Source organism: Phaethon aethereus, assembly GCF_964289735.1.
Source record: "Phaethon aethereus genome assembly, chromosome: 5".
In the NCBI taxonomy this organism is placed as follows: domain Eukaryota; kingdom Metazoa; phylum Chordata; class Aves; order Phaethontiformes; family Phaethontidae; genus Phaethon; species Phaethon aethereus.
The window spans coordinates 52,162,172-52,173,697 of record NC_138579.1 but is presented as its reverse complement, the minus strand read 5'-3'; the positions used below and the strand labels follow the sequence as shown (position 1 = coordinate 52,173,697).

The 11,526-nt window shown below is 45.9% G+C and overlaps 1 protein-coding gene across 1 annotated transcript in view; it reads right to left on the bottom strand.

The window, feature by feature from the left end:
- Positions 1-4,704: 4,704 nt before the first annotated feature.
- CRACR2B (calcium release activated channel regulator 2B) overlaps positions 4,705-11,526 on the bottom strand; it is a gene marked incomplete at its 3' end in the record, with an annotated part of 40,932 nt that continues 34,110 nt past the window's right edge. Inside the window, exons 13-18 of the mRNA XM_081999961.1 lie at positions 11,292-11,433; positions 10,976-11,057; positions 8,394-8,508; positions 6,608-6,715; positions 5,809-5,885; positions 4,705-4,789 (exon numbers count right to left, since the gene is read on the bottom strand). Of these exons, the coding sequence (XP_081856087.1) occupies positions 4,705-4,789; positions 5,809-5,885; positions 6,608-6,715; positions 8,394-8,508; positions 10,976-11,057; positions 11,292-11,433 (609 nt within the window). The remainder of the gene's footprint in view (positions 4,790-5,808; positions 5,886-6,607; positions 6,716-8,393; positions 8,509-10,975; positions 11,058-11,291; positions 11,434-11,526) is intronic.

The window sequence follows — 11,526 nt, the reverse complement described above, 5'->3', positions numbered from 1 at the left end:
GCCTTAGGGGACCAGCTCACACTTACACATGGAGAGGTTTCTTGCAGGGAGCGTGTACCAGGAGGCAACAAAAGAGACGTCAGCCCCTACTCCAGGCCCCAGCCCAGTGGAGTCCTAGGTAGCCACACTGGGCTGCTGCCTTCTTGCCGTGTCCTTAGATTTCATGTACAAACAGGAAAGAGTGTAACCTCCCACCCTGGCAGATTTGGGTCAGCAAATGGGCATGATTAGGCACAACTGCTGCCTGCGTGGCAGTCGTGTGTTTGGGAAAGGTGAGAGTTACCACAGGACCCCCCGCACCCCAATTCTTGTCTTATTACTGGAGTAATATATATTTACTGGAGATAGATATGTGTTTACCTTGAAAAAACAAGTATCGGTCTCCTGTGAACTAGTCATTTCAGAAGCAGCGCACTTGTGTTTGCAGGATCAGGGCCTTATTAACCTTCTTGGCTTGATATGCATATAAAGCATGCCTTGCAGGCCTGAAGAGGCTGGAGCTGGATTATTGTAGCTGCACCAACCGAAATTTCCATGTGACTCATAACCAGCCAGATAAGTAATGAGCAGACTGACAGTGGCTCAAAGAGCTAACGAAGCTCTGAATTGCAGGACTGTGGATCTATTGGCGCTAAGCGGGAGATTTCCATATAGAGCATTTAAAGGTGTACAGCATGAGCTATGAGATACGTTTATACCTGAAGCTTCAGTACTTGGTCAATATATATACAGACTAAGCAATTAACAAATAAAAAGAGCATGAAAAGACACAAACAGAAGAATGTGACAGGACAGAAAATAATGCATGAGACACTGCATGATCCCCATAGCAGGAACTGATTAAATGTGTGTAAATGGAAACTGTCCCTTTGGAGTTCAGGCTGCTGGAATAAAGAAAGTAGAAAACCAACATCCCAAACCTTTGCAATTCCCGCATTTGTCTGTGGGAAAGCCTTAAACTTAACATTGTGGCTTAATGCTCTCTCTTCAGCCCTGTTTTGGCTTTTCAGGGAGGTGTTGTCAGGCTAATCCTGTTATGCTTATCCTTAGCACATTAACATGAGAGACAAATGAAACACAAGGCAGAGTGGGGTCCCTTTGCCTGGCTGCAGAGCTTTGTAGGACTGTGGCTGCTTATCAGAGCTGCTGTTTTTTTCGCCTTTGCCCCTAGATCTGACTGTATATACAGCTGCACTGTTGCATGTGCCAGGATAGGCAACCTAGGGTGTAAGAAAAGTACCTTTTTGTGATACAATTTCAAAATGCCTTACAGGTTATGTGCAAAAAGTCACTTGTCCACTAAGAGACTGCAGCTGATATGACACAGGAATAAGCCCTTGGGCAGAGTCCATTTTGCACCTGCCCTTGTCTTATGCGACCTCAGGATATCCCCATTATTTGATTTTTATTTATGCTGCAGTTCCTAGCAGCTGCTTGCAGAGGGTGGCGGCTCCCAGGGTTTCCATTTAGAGACAGGAGAGATTCTGACAAAAACAGAAACGGTGTAGTAAAATTAGGAATTTTGTGGACAGTCTGTTCTGGTATAAAAAAGGTTTAACAACATACCCCTGTAGACTGTGAGCATCTAGGTCTTCCAATGGGACATTTCAATATTGTGCAAAGAGACAACAAAAGACCATGCAGTAATAAAACCCGCCCCAGTGCTTACTGTTGCCCAAGCACAACCTGCTCAGACTCTGTGCCACTTTTGTTTCAACCATGACAAAGTCCACCCTGTTCCTACTAAAATAAGACATTACAGTGAACTGCTTCCTGTGCTATCAATTTATAGCAAGGGAAATGAGTAATAATTTCTTTATTCAAAGCTGCAGTGAGCTTAGTTCTGTAGTGCACAAACATACCATTTGGAGACATGCCAGGGCATAAGGATTAAAACCAACCAAATTCCTAAATCTGGTGAATTGGAACATTATTAAAACAAATGTTTAATTCTACAAATAGAGGTACAAGGTGCCAACAAGCACTCTTTGAAAGCACTACACTGCCCCCAGACACTGAGGGAGCATCTCCCCTTTTTGTCCTCCCTGATCTGCCTTCTCTGATCAGCCAGACTCTGGCTGCTTCAGAGAGGGGAAAAAAATAAGACTGGAGATTAATTGCTCCTGTGCTGCCCCCAAAACATGGGTTCCTGATCAACTCACTCTCTACTTATAAACCGCCCATGTGTGCCACCATGGGGGACAGGCTTCTCAGCTCTTCCTGAGAAGCGAGAAGGTGAGGTCACGCTACCATCAGAGACTGAACAAGGGAGGCTGAATCTCCTGCAGTGCCTGAAAAAAGCATCTCTCAGCAGAACCATTTGTAAGACAGCATTTCTTTATTGCCTGTACTCTGCTTGCACACTAAGAAAACATGCTTAAGGTTGTACATTAAGAAACCACATGGTAGTTCTTGCTGTTGCAATGTGACAGCACTGATGAAGGTAATACATAGACTGGCCCATATTTGTGTCAGCTGTATTTCACACCTTTGTCTTTCATGTCCTCTGTACACAGTGTGGGAGGCATGCATTCAGACCACGTTAGCAGATTGAATACTGCTCCCTCCCTTCTGCAGCAACTTCCCAAACCCTGCTGCTGCAGATAAGGAAATGTCAGCATTACTGATGTGCCCAGACTGAAGATGCCAGTTCTTAGTCAGCGCCACTCCTTATTAACCTGCTACTGGAGCATGATGCATAGGAATCATTGTCAGCAGCTCCCCCAACTCAGGTAGTGGGTTTGACCTGTTCAACAGGCAATAATGTCTGTGCTCCTTCATGCCTACATTATCTAGAAAGTCAGAAAGCCACATCTGTGTTCAGATTACAGGTGCCTTCTGAAAACAGAGAGGATTTCCCTTCCCAAACACCATTTCTTCCAAACGCAAGCAGTTCCACTGGCAGCACTGCTGGTGTTACTCTAGACTCCACACCATCAGCCCTGGTTCTTTCAGGACCTCTTAACTTTCTGATTCCCAGTCTCTGGAAGGCATTACTGCAGTTAAACACAGCGTGAACCACAGCCAGCCAGCAGTAAGGACTGAGCAGGAGCTTGTTACTTTTAGCTATTCCTTGTAGTCAGGAATCATGCTCTTCTGGAGAAAACCTTCCTCTTTCCTATCAGGAGTAAAGGGCACTGGGAGGAACCACAGAAATTCTTTGTAACACTGATGGGCTGTAGGTGACTCAGAGCACTTTTCCTGTGTGGGACATTCCCGGAGAAATTTGTGCAATAAACAGACATTCAGAGAAAACCACCTTATCCCAAGAGAGGAAAGACAGTGGATAAATATAGGCCTCCCCTGTGCTGCAAGGTTGGGGGGAGTGCTTTACAGCTGCAGCATCACATCTTGCGCCTAAGATGTCAAAGTCACATATAGAAACAGGCTCAAAGAAGAAAGGGAACAGGGCGTTATAAAAAAGCTCACTTAGTCCCACAAGGCTTTAAGAGCAACTGAGCTACAAAACAGAAAGCATCACACCCCAGAGAACACGAGGGGCTTCCTGCCCATGCAGAGTGGCAGCTATGCCAAAAGGTATGCTTTTGGGCCCGATCCTACCTCATCCCGCACCTCCCCTCACCCTGCTTTGCCCCACTCCTATGGGGACAAGTTTGGTTCTGCCCTTTTTCAGGCTCTTCACCAGCAAAGCGAGGTTATCGCACAAGGTTACTGCAAGAGAAAAAGCTTCTCTAGGTGTGTTTCACACAGGCCACTGCCTTGTGCTTCCAGCTGGGTACATTTGAAAGCACTGTGGTCAAGCAGGCAGGGGGGGATCTTTCAGTACTGCAGAGAAGTCAGTTCCTAGTTGCTGGAGATTCTTCAGGAAAGGATAAGAGAATGGAAGGAAACAGGCAGCATTTGGCCTTGAAACAGGCTACATACAGCCCCCCTATTATGTACAGCACAGCTCCTGCTACAGGTTATGAATCAGCAGCATGTCCCAGTGCCCACGAGTCCCAGGGCAACGGTTCTGTGTTCTGTAAACAGTAAAAAAGGGACAGTGACAAGGCCCATTAGGGTAACAAAAGTGACGAAAGCCATAGGGATGACTGGTTTTATCAGTTCATACTATATCCACATATGGAATCAGTTAACTACAATATTGGCAAGTCAAACCAAATTTCGCAGTGAATATGGGACCTGATCCAGATCTTACAGGAACTGATGCAGGTTTTCCTGCTTACCACAGCAGGCTGTCAGCTGGACTCCACTGTTACAGAACCAATAGGACATGCTGCTCTTTGAGATGGATGGATCATTACTTAGAGCTAGCCCAAATTTAAAATAATTTCTTTATTTCTTACCCTAAAATTCTATTTAATACAGCACCCACTGTGTCCTCCACTCTCTGCTGCTAGCCAACTTCTTTGCCAGAAAGAAAAGGAACAAGACTTCCATTTTTTTACAGGGAAGTGATTTCTCCAGATAGAAGGTCTAGTTTGTGCTATTAGCCCAGACCAGCCAAATTCCACCAAAGAAGCAGAGGCCTCCAGAGACGAGGGCAGAGTTGGGAACTGGAACAGTGCAGATCATATTCACATTTCGGGTTGATTTGGTGCCTTGAAATTCCCAGATGGGGAAAAGCTGCAGGTTCCCTAAGTCTCTGCAGAGCTGATACCATCAAATTCAGCTTGCTCAAAAGTAACCCTAGCTTCACGAAACAGTGTTGGCACATGTCTCTTGTTGACACATTGATGTGCCTTATGTGCAGCACCCTTTCCTCCTGCTGACATCTTCCAGCTGCAGGGCATTCTCCCTCTGCTTGTCTTCTTGTGCTGTCAGCAACCTGGAACAAGCAGCAGAGATCAAGAACACAACTCAGTTATTGAGATATTCCTGCCAAGGCATTTGGCTCTGCCCTTTGCTCCCCATCAGCCAGGGGTAATCTTACATTTAGGATTGTAAGAAGTGACTAGCCTAAAGACCGGGCTTCTCTGGAAGGTGGGCTAGATAAACCACACACAGAAAATGAGCATGAAGTTCCAGGGAACAGGGAAAGAAACTAGACACATACCAGAGGGGACAGCATGGCTTAGTAGTCAGAGCACCAGACTGGGGTGTGAGTGGTCTATGCCTTATTCCCAAGCTCCCACACTGGCAGAATTCCAGGCTGTTTGCTTCACCTGTTGGGCCATCTCGGGCAGCAGCATGGTAATAAAGCATGCTGAAGGCACATACTATGGGAGACATGAGTAAATCATCCCAGTTAATGAACAGCTAAGTCCTGCTGTGAATTTAACAGAGATGATGCAGCAGGAGGTGAAGGGATAAAAGAAAAGGATATTTTTCTTGCTAGATTTCAGACTTTTTTCAAAACTACTTGTCTTTTCAAAAAAACTAAAAATGTTAGGACAAACCTCTTTCAGCCTTACAAAATGTCTTATCTCCCTTTAAAAATATTGCCACCAAAATATCACATTCTGTATAATGCTTAATAAGATAAGGAAGAAAAAACCCTTAGAGATGCATGTGGACTTCAAACTGAAAATGACAGCTTAAAATCTGGGATGGTACACCAGGTTTTTGTGATGAAATACTAAAATTAAACTCTCAATCTTTCAACATCCAGCTCTGCCAGGTGAAGCTTTAATGCGACAATGTCCAGTCTACACTTGATGCTCTCCAGGCACAGAAGACAAGGACCTGGAGTCAGGGGGAAGAGTACATTGTTCCAGGTCTTCTTTGTGACATGGGCAGAAAGTCAGTGTCTGACAACCCCCTCTTCTTGCCCGTTCCCCAGGAGAGCCCACACCAATCACCTGCAGCTGGGGAAATATCCCAGGGTGACTGTCCCTGTTCACTGACCTGGCCATGTGCAGCATGGGCTCCATGATGTTATAGCCAGTCATCGCGCTGCACTCGTAGAAGACAGCCTTGTATTCCTGCCAGAGAGCACAGCTAGCACCCATGTTGGCTACCAGCTCTGCCCCGTCATTCACCCACACCCCTGGGAGCTGGCCCACCCTTGCCACCGGGAACTCCGCCAACAGCAGTTGGGGCAAGGAGAGTGGCTGTTACCGAGCTGCTGGGGCGCACAATTTGATCACCAACCCAGGAAAAGGAAATGCCTAGCCAGAATATTCGAAAGGGAACACTGGGGGAGTTAAACGGGAAGAGAAAACATCTGTCCAGAGTACTCTGATTCCCTTACCTTTGTGCTGCAGAGTCCAGAAGGTGGGGAACACCTCTGAAACCCTGCCTCCCCCCACCCAGGGACCAAGGTACCAGTGGGCATACAGATGCAGGGAGTGAGGAAGCAGGCAGGACAATTTTGTGGAGTGTGCATTAGGAGCATCCTCAAATGAGAGAACAGCCATGCATGCTTCCCTCAAAGACTGTAAGGAGGCATCAAGCCTCAAGAGAAATACATGAGCATGCCTCAAGGGGCATTGTCTGCCACATGCTGGCCACCACCTCATCCTCCCTGATACCAGAGGGATCTCAGTATACATGTTTGCATTAGAGAAACGGGGGGCAGGGGGAAAGAGGGAAGATACCATACTGGGAAATGGCTCCAAGAAGGGCTTCCTGTCAGCCAGGCTGCCCTGCTAACAGCTGGAAGGAGGCTGCAGAGCAGGTCAAGCAGCACAGCACAGAGTCACACCTTCGCCAGCCTTTCCCCCTCCACCTTGGGCACATTCCACATTGCTCCCTGTGCAGCATCCAGTTTATTTCCAAGCAGAAAGACCACAGCTCCATCCTCGATACCTTCCTGCAAAAGAAACAGAGTAAAACACCCTAGAGACTCAGCCGAGGGAAGGAAATATCTTGGAGCAGATCCTGTTCCAGCTCACACAGACAAGACTTTCAGAGGCAGCAGGATCAGCCCCTTTAGCTCATTAAAGGGCCATTCCTCAAATAGCCCCAGGGATTTGTGGAAGGAAGCTTAAACTATGGGAATGTATTTCAAATGTTTGGTATGTACAGCTGGGAAGCTGAGAGAGGGGAGACAGGACATAGGTTCCTCTCTGGGAAATAACAAGCCTAAAGAAAAGCAGTTTGCCCCATAGGCTGTTTGGAATTTAAGTTCAGGCAGAGCTTCTTAGTAAGTTCAATAATTTTTGTGTGTATGTACAGTACTATTAATCTGATGTGCTGTCCTAAACTCAACTGTTCCTTGCTGAAAATCCACTGGCCAAGCAAGCTAAGCAACTTTCAGCTCTTGTATAGGGTCTCTGTAGGAACTGTTATTTCTAGGTGATTCCTGGAGCCCATTACCTTTGGTAAAACTCTCTCTAGTTCCACTGGCTCCCTAGAACATTACCAGAGTAAGGACTGCAGAATGGGACTCCAAGTTGTTTCCAAACTTGACTGCCCTGGATCACTTACAGTACCTGAACAGCTTCAAAGCAAGATCAATACTAAGATGGGGAAAGGAAAAGAAGAGATATTATTAAAAGTTACAGATTTCGGGTGCTTTGATTTTCTGTGTGCTCAGTTTAACCTTCCCAGAAGAAGCCTGATTTTCAGAGCCTGATTGGTTTTGAAAATCTTAACCTTTGATCTTTTAGAGCCCAAAGAAATAGCTAAGTGGTTGTTTCTTTCCCCCAACAGGCTTGTGGAAGTTAATAATATTAGAAACCTCCAATCTATGCGTATTCATTTCACTCAGATCTTGGTTTTTGAGACTCGGCACAATCAAAACAAAACCACCCTTTAATTTCCCTTCAGCTCTGAGTCATCTACACACAACTTATTTAAATTATACAAACAGGTATTTTTGTCTCCACTAGCAGATACAAGCCACAGATGAATGCTTTTATTGAGAGTTTGGAAATAAAAATCAGAGGGGCAGACTACAGTATTAAAACACAGCCACCAAATAAAAAAGAAAAGAAAAAAAAAATAATCTTTTAAAGTTGAAGCAAACGAGGAAAAAAATAAGCTATTACTAATTTTTCAGTCTTATCTAGAAATCTCAAACCAGAGTCAGGGTGTGATTATGCAAAGTGCTTTGCACACATGCTGCAGGTCTGAGCTTAAACGCACCAGGGGCATCTCCCTTTCTGGTGCATAGGCTGGACACCAGAAGATGCCCTTGCCTGAGCACAGGTGTGATGTGACCATGTTTAGGAGACATTGCCAATGCCCATGGGCTGCTTACAAACACGCACTACTGTTTTGGCAGGTCATACCACCTTCTGCCATAGAAACAGCCCTCCCTCGTTTAAGGGGCTACCACTGCCTTTGGTACCTTCAACAAGAAGCGTCTGGTCCCAAACTACCACAGGCAGTACCCATAGAATCTGCTTTGATAATTCATCTTCCCATGGTCAATAGGACTTCCTGGGGCATCAGAGAAGGTCGCTCCCAGACAGACTGCTGGAGGTGGTCTGGGGCAAGGCAGCAGCAGCACCACCAGCATTAGAGAGCCGAGACCCCACCCTCACCTGAACACTGCTCATCCAGTTCCGCACTGCTGTGAAGGAGCACTCAGCTGTAATGTCGTACATCACCAGAATCCCGTCCGCCTTCCGGAAATACTGCTTGGTAATGCTCCGAAACCTGAGCCCAAATGAAACCAAAGGCACGCTCAGAACCATGACGGTGTAATGACAAGAAACAGAATGGGATTATCTGTCTTTTAGTGTAGGCTCTCTGCAAGGCCTGGCAGTCCCTGGGGCTGGTGTGTACAGACAGACAGGTCAGATCCTTGTACCTCTGAGGCAGGCCAGGCAGCCATGGGTAAGGAGGAGTCTTTCCAAATGCATGGTGCTGAGGAAGCAGGTAGGAGGAAAGAAACAAAAGAATCTGCTTAGGTGGGATAGGAAAAGGTAATTGCCTATAAAAAGGGAAATGGATGGAAAAAAAATTACCTTTCTCTAGAGTCTGGAAGAATATGCAGACCAAGCTATAACACAGTGTAAACTAGGTGTGCATAATGTCTGCCCCAGTGCTGCCAAAACAGCAATTAAGATCTCAGCATCAATACAGTCTGTTTCCAGTTTTGAATCTATAAAGCAATGCCATCATACATAAAATCAGCACTTAGACATAATTTCCAGGAGAAACTCCCACCAAACATCTGCTTTGTCCTGTGGATACCAGTTAGAACCACAGACATGTATTTTGGGAATATATTCCAACAACAACCCTCCCTCCCTTAAAATCTGTAAGCAGTTTGTGACAGGGCCATGATATAAGCACATTTGATTGCAAACTGATGGAATTAAATGCAACACAAGTACTGAGATCTCACTGGAGAGCTGTGTATTTCAGCCCTGCACAGGGTAACAAGCTGTCCTATTCTATTAAGAGCCAAGAAAACCTACAGCAAGTAGTGACCCTCCTGAAGTCTTCAGATGATTGCCTAAAGCCCGTTCTTTGTCACTACAACAAGGGCATGACATTCTGGCAACCACCCAACTGAGAAAGCACAGACTATATCTTTGGCGGTCAAGGTACACCTCTGGAACTACAGGACAGGCTAGATGCTCCAGAAGAAACATCACGTGTAGCATGCGCTAGTCTCGGGGAAGTCACAAAGGAGTTCCCCTTGCATGCTCCAAGGAGTTCCTCTATCTCTTCTATAGGATATTCCCAGTTGGACACCTCCAGCTAGAAGTAATTAATATTTCTCTAGAAGTAAGAAAAGCTTTTGCTTCTTCCCAGGTCTCCTATTCAGTATTTGCATTGAGCCAAGTTCTCTCTTGCAAGTACACGTCCGACCTGGTAATGCTGCAGGGGCCTACCCTACAGGTCCTTCTGCAGAGACAATATCTTGAGTTTGGCCTCTGATGCAATCTGGCCTCCATAAAATGTCACACTTCATGTTATAACAGCTCCCCTTATTGCTCAGCTTCAGCACCAAAATAACCACAGGAGTCCCCTCAAAAATCATTATTTCTTCAGCATGAAGCTCGATTTTAGAATAAATACTTCGCTTTTCAATAGATACTCCTACCTAGTACATTCCCACCAGGTCTGCATGGTCTTGCTGACTGAGGTAGACAGCATCATTACTCTGTTGACACAGCTCAGGATTATAATATTCCCATGACCTCAGCTGCCTCCTGAAGGCCTGCCCCCGTAACATATTTAGCCCAAAATATCCAGTACTTATTTTTGCCAGGCTCTTGAGGTTAATGGCCCCCTTGAAATAGCCTTTCATCTTCAGCTTCAAAGTGCATCCAAAATAAAGTCTAATTTACATGAAGGTAATGGTGGACCTACATCTCTAGTAGCAGATAAGGGTAAAGTCTGTCCTCTACTACTCTGATCCTCACCAACAGTGCTGATCCATGCTTTTGAAACTAGAGGCCTTCAAATGGGGAACCTATATTCACTGTTGCAAAAAGTACACTACCCTTCTACCAAGGATTATCACTTCCATGACTATCAGCACAAAGGACAGTGGAAGGGGACAATAACCTCACTGAGAGAGTCCAGCAGGGTAGTTCAAATCACCTTCCCCACAGGTCAAGCTAATTCAGATGGTTTTGTCTGAATCAGACCTGGAAAGCTTCACACACTCCTTTGCACCCTCTGGAGAGCAAGTGGTGGTGAGCAGCTGGGGATAGTAGTAGTAGTACAACTGAATCTGAGAACAAGATGTCTATCCAGAGCCTCCATTTCTGTCCTAATCTGCAGCCTTGTCCTGCAGCTTTGCCAGAAGCAGACTGATGCAGGACAGCTTTGAGAGCTAGAGGAGCTTTGAATCCCACACTATACAGTGATTTATGGATAGACTACCTGAAGCCACAAGCATGCAGGTCAGACATACTGAAAACTACTTTTCCATCAGTCTTCAGAGTGATGTCCCCAGGACCTGCTTCGCAGCCACAGCTTCTAGAACTCTCCAGAACAGAGCTTTACTGCAGGATGGGCACTGGAATAGCTGCTGAGACTCCTCTGGTCCTTCTGAAGCTAACAATTTTCCCAGAGACAGAAACCAGGTGCATGCACTCTTTCCCTTTCCTCCTGTTTCCTACACTGAGCCTGGCAGTAGGGCATCCTCACAGAAATTTCTTACCTTTCTTGTCCAGCTGTATCCCATAGCTGTAAGGCAACCTGGGTGTCATCCACCATCAGACTCTTCACCTGGTAATCAATACCTGTCAGGAAGGTAACAATGATCATAAAATAGGATGGGGAGAGAGCAGCTTGCCATTGCAAGGCCAATGCCCAATATCAACACTATTTAGTTCAGGGAAATGGCAAGATTGATTCAAAATTGGGCAAGGGACCATCTTTACCTTTAGCTGGACTAAGATACAGGCAAAAAGCATGTGTCCAGGCTGATCTTCCCACCCTTTTTAGCCAGGTGGGTCAGGAACCCTATTACTTACCAATGGTTGCATTGAGCTCAGCCAAGAACCTGTCATAGCAGAAGCGGTGGATGAAGGAACTCTTCCCAACGCCAGAGCTCCCTACAAACACCACTTTAAAGATGCGGTCTGGGGAACAGCTAGCTGATTCCAGTGCCTGGAGCTACAGTGGAAGAAAGGGATGCAGTTTTGAAATGCCCAGCTGCAGACTGTGCTTTGATTTAGCCATTGGACCCCTGCACTATAAACCTATGGA